We start from the raw sequence: 8,001 nt of genomic DNA on the forward strand, positions 1-8,001 counted from the left end.
AAAAAAGAAAGAAAAGAACTAGGCATCACTTTTTTCATTAAACCATTGACCTACATGTTTAGGGAAAGCTCTACAAAGAATTGTAGAGCAGCACGTACTGAGCCTGGAACTTGAATTGAGCTGTAGATATTAAACCAGAATAACTGATGTTAATAGCACTAATTAGATAAATTCTAAAACAAGCTGAGGATTTTTTTTAAAAAAACTTATTAGTCCTAAGTCTGGTTTTTTAAAAATTTTTTCTTACAAACAAAACTCCCAGTGAACCAGATTGAACTGGAACAAAGCTATGCGCATATGTGTGTTTCATGGCTTTACTGAGATGTATTTCACATACTATCAAATTTACTTACTTAAAGTATACAGTTTGGTATTTCTGCTATATTCACAGAATTGCGTAAATATCACCACCATCTAATCTTAGAACATGTCAGCACCTGAATTAAGGAACATTTACCCATTTGCAAACTGTGCCATTTCCTCTCAAACCCTCCAGCCAGCCCCTGGCAGCCACCAATCTATGTTGTATCTCTGTGGATTTGCCTGTTGTGAACATTTCACATATGTGGTCTTTCATTGTGTCTGACTTATTTCACTTAGCATGATGTTTGCAAATTCATGCATGCTATGTATGGCATGTATCAGCACTACATTCCTTTTTTCAGTGTTTATGAGAGAGAGAGAGAGAGAGAGCGAGAGAGAGAGAGAGAGAGAGCGCGCGCGAGCGCAAGCACCAGTGGGGGAGGGGCAGAGAGAGGGAGATAGAGGATCCAAAGCAGGCTCTGTACTGCCAGCAGAGAGCCTGATAGGGGGCTCAAACTCACGGATGGTGAGATCATGACCTGAGACCAAGACGCTTAACTGACTGAGCCACCCAGGTGCCCCAGTACCACATTCCCTTTTATGACCGAATAGTATTCCATTGTATCAGTATACCACATTTTGTTTATTCATTTATCCACTGATGGACATTTAGATTGTTTCCACTTTTTGGTTATGGTGACTAAAGCTGGTGGAGTGTTTGATATGGTGTGAGGTCAGTCATAAAAATGGGATTAGTTTTAAGCAGGATTTTGAAAGATAAAGGCCTATGGTGCAGAAGGGGTGTGTGGAAGACATGGGAGGGAGAGGGAGAAAATCCCCTGGGGAGTAGGGAGTAGATTTTGAGAGACTCCAAGTAGAGGTGAACTTGCTAACAGGGAGGTAGTTTGAGAAAGAAGTTGGAAGCATATGTCTAATAATGAGGGGATAGTGAAAACTTCTGCCTGTTTGTGAAGAAAGAAAGGGAGCAGTGCCATCAAATGACATGTTTGGAAAGTACGAATGTGGCACATACTTTGTAGGACTCCTCCTTGTAATTCTAAGTGTTCAAATTAATGCCTTTTTCATTGTGTTGTACAATCTATTCTATTTTGGTTTGTTCTTCTCTACTGCTTCTCTTGGTTTAATTGGGTTTACTAACAAAAATTCTTTACTCCCCACCAGCTTCGGGCTCTGTATTCAATGTACCTTCGAAAAACAAAAAGTTTGAATAAATTGCTCTATCACCTGTTCAGGCTGATGCCAGAAAATCCGACTTATGCAGAGACAGCTGTTGAGCTCTCTAATAAGGAGCCTAAAACATTCTTTACGGAAGAGCTCCAGTTGAGTATTAGAGGTAAGACGTGTGTTTGTGTTTTTTCGTGGAGACTACGTCCATATTGGGTTGTATTTATTATGCTTTATTCTTGCAAGTTTGGAGAATAACCCCAAATGTGAGTTGTGGCCACAAGAATGTTGAAGGACACGATTTTCCATATTCATTTAAATAGGACATACACTTAGATCTTGTGGGTAAGGGTAAGAATTTACATTTTTGAAGCCTAGTTTGTTGAGATTGTTATCTTTCATTCTGTAAGCCAATATTCTGTAAGCAACTATATGATAATGTTTTATAAAATAATAATATATACTTATAAATGAGTAGTCTTATAGACTTATAGTCTTAGATAAGTCTTATAGTCTTAAATAAGTCTGTGGTCTTATAAGTCTTTATAAGTAAATAGTCTATATTTAAAAGCATAATATATACTTATATACAAGTAGCCTTCAGTTGGGAAAACAAAGATGAATGAAATTTATTTCTTTCACTCCATGAGCTCAGATTTTAGCTGAGGGGATAGATATACATGCATCTAGTTGTACTATAGTGTTTTAAGTGGTTTCCTTGCAATTGGAATTTTTTAAATGCCTTGGAGATCTGAAGAGGGTACTATGTCTTACGAGTATTGAAGTGGATATTCTAGGATTTTTGTATAACACATCAGTGAGCTCTGGGGAAAGTGTAGGGGCCAAACTCCTTTTCATAACTTATAAGAAAGACAGTCTTTAAACTTTTCCTCCTTTTTATTTAATTTTTTTTCCACCCCCGGGGGCAGGGGGTGGGGTCCTCTTTTTTAAAATATGAATGTTCCTCTTTTATGATCTGTCATGTGGAATACAGAATGCTATTTCTAGGCAGAGTTTTCCTTATCAGCTGGAATCTTCCTTTTTGCTTCTTTTTTGCCATTCTAATGGTTCACTTTGAACGTATGAGAGAAAGCTAATGCTCCAGAGTTCTGGTGTCTTTGGTATGTTTATTTTATGAGCTCTGGCTCTAGCGTTAAGGAATTAAAAATGATGTTCTAGTCTGTTATTCTATGTAAGAAATACCTGTTACTAACTAAGACTTTGTTTTTTTCCTCAGAAACAGCAACTCTTCCATACCATATCCCACACTTGGCTTGTTCAGTCTATCATATGACACTAAAAGACTTACCTGCCATGGTTAGGCTGTGGTGGAATAGTAGTGAGAAGCGTGTTTTCAATATTGTAGATAGATTTACAAGCAAGTATGTCAGCAGTGTTCTTTCTTTTCAAGAAATTTCTTCTGTACAAACAAGTACACAACTATTTAATGGCATGACGGTTAGTATTATCTTGAATTTTTTTCCAGGAAAGCTGTTTGAATATTGATTATGTCTGCCATTTGTAGTGTATATCATCACAATATTAACCAGTGGTTCAGAATTATACAAATTGTCTACTTTGTTTTCTGATTCTTAGGTGTCAAATCTCATTGTCATTGTCATTGTCATTGTCAAAAAGTGTTATGATTTCATATACCCCCATCAAGTTTTTGAACATTTGTTAGTTCGTTCAAAATATATATTGGAAAACCATTCCAGGCACTGTGTGTCAATCACTTGGGAAATGAATGGTTTAGTAGGCCAGATCCTTATTGTGTAATCACATATAATCTGATAAAGGGGAAAGCGTGATCCTGATAATCTTATTTGCAACTGGAAACTAAAGTGTGGCTCATTAAGGGGAAGAGTGCTCTGCGATCAGAGTGGGAAAGGTTCATCTGGCGAAGAGATTGGATGCAACTTTATGGAGAAAGATTACTTTGAAGTGGGCAAGACAATGAGGGGAAAGGGATTGAATATAGAAGAAGCAGTATTGCAAAAGCAAAAAGTTTGGAGATGAGAATGTAATTTCTGTGACTGTAAGAAATGACGAATAAGCCGCTATTCGTGCGCAGTAGGATTCCTGAAAGTAAATAGAGAACCAGCTGCTTCCATGATGAATTAGGCCATATTGGGAAAGGCCTCAAATAATAGTCTAAAATAATTTGGTCCTATTTAGCCACTGAAAACTTTCCTTTGAGGCAAGTGACGCTGTCAGAGTTCTAATCTGTGAAATTGCTCTGACTGCAATGTATAGTACTGGCTGTTGGCATGGAGCTTGGGTTCAAATGCATAGCCAGGAGATACCACTGGTGTAGACATTATGAGTAACAAGGAGGACCTGAGTGAGGTAGTATCAATGGGACTGTTCCATAAAAGGAGAGGAATGTTAGAAATTTTGTGGTGATTTTTTGAACTTGTAGCTGGTTAGTAGGTGGAAATAGTCCAACAGTTGATGGTTGGCTTTAAAGCTCGAGAGAATGCGATGGCAGAGAAAGACTTGGGAGACTTTGAAATAGAAGTGATATTTGATATCCTGTGTGGAAGAAAAGGAATAATTAAAAACTCATTCTGTCATTGGTCTGTTCACAAACTTATGTGATAAGCCAAATACTGTAAAACATACATTTTTATGAGCAGAATTTCTTTTGAAACTGACTTTGAATTTCATGAAAATCACTTTAAAATATAAACCTATTTACTAAATACCTCTTGTCTAATAAACCAGCGTGCTTACCTGTGTTGTCTTTGAATGAAGACTGACTATCCTATCAAGATGTTTTTTGAACAAAAGGAAGAAATTTGCAAGAAAGTATTACCTTTCCCATGTTGCAGGTTAAAGCTCGGGCTACTACTCGAGAAGTGATGGCTACTTACGCTATTGAGGACATAGTTATTGAGCTTATTATACAGCTGCCTTCAAATTATCCACTGGGCTCAATAACCGTGGAGAGTGGGAAGAGAGTGGGAGTGGCTGTTCAGCAGTGGCGGAACTGGATGCTGCAGTTGAGCACTTACCTCACCCATCAAGTAAGTGTCTGTGTCCACATTGACCTCCCAGATAGAGCACTGCTGACCTGCTCTTTGAAAGGGCAAACTTAAAATACATCCCTTCTGCTTGAGGCTGAAACCGATACACTGTATTTCCTTGGATCAGCACACATATATGCCTAAATGACTTGAACCTGCCAAGCTGTTTTAATTTTTAAGGTTCTACAATCTCTTTCCTGGTGTTTGAGAGGGATTGACTCTACTCCACTGGCACTGTGGATGACCTGGAACAATATGTAGTGTTACGGAAGTTGTTTGAGAGGGAATCTTCTTGTAAGATACCAGACTGATGAATGTCTTTGGAGCTACTTTTAGTCTAAGATTTCACCTGTCCTTCTGTGATTAGGGAAATCCCACTACTCAGAGATCTTTGACTTTTAAAACAAATTATAGTTGTTTACACATTGATACTATAAAGCTTGATGTATTGATGCAGAAGCCTTTCTTTCAAGTCTGTCTTTAGTGAAGAGAAATTATATCTGGCTCCTGAAACTTGGGAGGTCATTTTAAAAACCAGCATTCAGAAAACAGGAGGTGTGAAGACAGCCAAGCAGATTCTCTCCTCTCCAAATTAAAATTTAATTTTAAAATTTATGAAATTGAATAAAAATAACTTTGGTGCACTTCAGGGCATGTTTACTCTCTTTTTCTTTTGTTGTTGTTAACAGAATGGAAGCATTATGGAAGGCCTAGCATTATGGAAAAATAATGTAGACAAACGTTTTGAGGGTGTTGAAGATTGCATGATCTGTTTCTCAGTCATTCATGGTTTCAACTATTCTCTTCCAAAAAAAGCCTGTAGAACATGCAAGAAGAAGTTCCATTCAGCCTGCTTGGTAAGTCCAAAGAGAAATTAGCTTATTTATATTTTTTGTATATTTTATATGTGTGATATCTAATTTTGGGAAAGAAAACAATGTTAAACTCTTAAATGTAGTTAATATTAAAATGATTTTTCAAAATCTGCAAAAGATAATTAGTAGTTCACTGAGACCAGTAGCGTAAATGAGACTGAAAAAATTGGAAGCAGGGGCCAGCTGGCATCAGAGCTCTTTGCTCTCTTTCTTTAATCATCGGCTGTGTACAGTTGCTTCATAAGGAGGTCTTGTCTTCCTCACATGTCTCCGTGGCTGTGTGTAGGTAGAAAGCATCATACTATAGCCTTTGGAAGTAATACTGAGTTGTGTTGATCTTGGAGATGAATGGAGGAAGCTAAAATTTTGGTATTCTCCCTTTTCCACTTTATCATTGTTAAGCTTACTTTAGATGTATATGTAATACAACAGCTTTAAAAAGTTCTTTTGACATTCAAAACCTTTTCTTTTTCAGTACAAATGGTTTACGTCTAGCAACAAATCCACTTGTCCACTCTGTCGTGAGACCTTTTTCTGAAAATTTTTTTCCATTGGAAGTGATCCCTGAAGTAAATCAAGCAGAGTGTGGCTTTGGATCCACCTTGAAGTATTGATGTGAGGAGGCCAGTGAGCGTTCCTTTTAAATGAGACCTTCTCTGGAAAATTATTTTGGTTAATGTAATGATCCTAAATCAGGTTTACTTATCTTTAGATTGCTTTGTAAATGTTTGGAAACCTTTTCTTTTACATAAGAATATTACATATTTGAGAGAAAATATTTATATTAATAGTTTAATCTTTTTGTATATTTAAAAATAAATACGGAAAAACCCTAAATTACAGAATTGGAATTTGTGAAAGCACTGTACAACTATATTATACTAAAAACAACAGTTTGTTCATCTATATTCTAAAAGTCCAACTGACGCAAATGAATGGAGAAGGTTGATTTCTATCTACAGATATTTTAAGACTTATTTATTAGTTATGACAACAAAATTAATTAGTATTTGGATATTTGTAGATTATTTTAATGATAAAATGAGGCTAAGCTATTAATATAGCTTATTATAAGCTATTTGAAGCATGCTTTGAAATCCTATAGCAAAGAGTGTAAACTGAACTTTAAGGTGTCTCCATTTATCAAGGGTTATGAAATTCAGAAAATTCACAGCACTGACCTTTTGCTGTGGAAGAATTTCCATGTATTAATGAAATTTGAATTGCAGATCTGTCAGTGACTTTATTATTACTCAGTTTGAGTGAGTCTCCAGAGGATATGAATTTGAGAGAAGCAAAAATTAGATTATTTCACTCAGGAAGCAGAGTGGTAGTTATACCTCTGTTGAGAGGGAAGAAATAAGTATTTCTGAAATTTAACATTGGTGGAAAAAACAAAAAATTATAAAATGTTGCAGGAGGCTTTCAATTTTGTAAGCAATCTTTGCTATTCTTACTGGCCAAGATTACACTAAATTAGAGATTTGGGGGAGCTTATTTTTTCCAGCCTTTAGAAGTACAAGTTAATAATTTTAGTACTAAGTAAAATTCAGTATAATGGGCTGAAATGAAGTAGGTGGGAACCTGCCTTTTGCCACAGCACTGTTACCCTTAAAAAATTGTGCCCAAGATATAAACATGTGGAAGTTTGGAACTTGGAATAATTTTTTGCAGTCTTCCATTACACGGGAAATATTAGCATATCTAGTAGCAAGTTTACTTGAAGATCAGCTGATCATCTCTGTTGCAAATGTTTAATTGGCAAAAAGCAAGTCATGTTAAATAAAATCACTGCTTACCATCAACTGGGTAAAATGGTTATTATTGAACTAGAATGAATGTGGTCAGAGTATTGTAGTCGAGAGTGAAGTATTATGCATGAGTTATGGACCCTCTTGAGTTGAATTTGTAGATGCAGTATCCTACCCAGTTTTATCTGTCTCTTGGATTTTTCTCTGTAGTGTTTATTATCTTATAGCCTTGAGACTCAAGGAGTCAGTAAGTGAAGAACAGATAGCAAAATTCTACTACCTCTATTTAACCCCTTTCTTAAAATATTCTTTTACGTCTTTCTCTGACATAGTAATCCCAAAGGATTGTGTTACTCCTCTGTGAAAGTTACACACTTTTCCTTTAAAAATGGTTTTATAATAAGACCTTGTTTATAACTTTTCCAGTATTGGTACTTCTTGGCTTCTGATCCAAACCTCAAGAAGAACACAAAAGGGAATAATGGAGCATTGTTTTTCCACATTTGTATTTAGGGCATCAGGCTCTTGGTGAAACACTATAATAAAGTGGAATACCTACTCTTCATACTTAGGACTCTTAGTCTTTGAGACTTGTAAATATATGTAAAGCTTGTTACTGTTTATATACTACAGAAAAGGCTTTCAAAAATAAGACTGAAATACAAAATATGATTGATTAAAGTTTTGTTTATATAGCTTTAACAACTCTGCAGAGCATCCCTTAAAATTCTAGTGTAAGGACGTTAAAAAATTGCATGAGATTCAAAGCCCATTAGCAAAATTATTAATTTAAAACCCTAATGTAAATTGCAAATTTTAGAATTTATTTTTAACTCTTATCACATGCTCTAATGTATG

The 8,001-nt window shown here is 35.9% G+C and overlaps 1 protein-coding gene across 4 annotated transcripts in view; it reads left to right on the top strand.

The window, feature by feature from the left end:
* Window positions 1–7,197, top strand: part of LTN1 (listerin E3 ubiquitin protein ligase 1) — a 69,773-nt gene extending 62,576 nt beyond the window's left edge. For 3 of the 4 annotated variants that reach the window (XM_045036700.1, XM_011285732.3, XM_045036701.1), the window contains 5 exons: window positions 1,486–1,657; window positions 2,726–2,946; window positions 4,323–4,517; window positions 5,207–5,374; window positions 5,868–7,197. In XM_045036700.1, the coding sequence (XP_044892635.1) occupies window positions 1,486–1,657; window positions 2,726–2,946; window positions 4,323–4,517; window positions 5,207–5,374; window positions 5,868–5,930 (819 nt within the window). In that variant the 3' untranslated portion in view covers window positions 5,931–7,197. Of the gene's footprint in view, window positions 1–1,485; window positions 1,658–2,725; window positions 2,947–4,322; window positions 4,518–5,206; window positions 5,375–5,867 lie in introns of those variants that run through there. The other variant, XM_023238833.2, reaches the window with a different exon arrangement.
* Window positions 7,198–8,001: the final 804 nt, after the last annotated feature.

The sequence above is a fragment of the Felis catus genome, chromosome C2 (genome assembly GCF_018350175.1).
Source record: "Felis catus isolate Fca126 chromosome C2, F.catus_Fca126_mat1.0, whole genome shotgun sequence".
NCBI classification, from domain to species: domain Eukaryota; kingdom Metazoa; phylum Chordata; class Mammalia; order Carnivora; family Felidae; genus Felis; species Felis catus.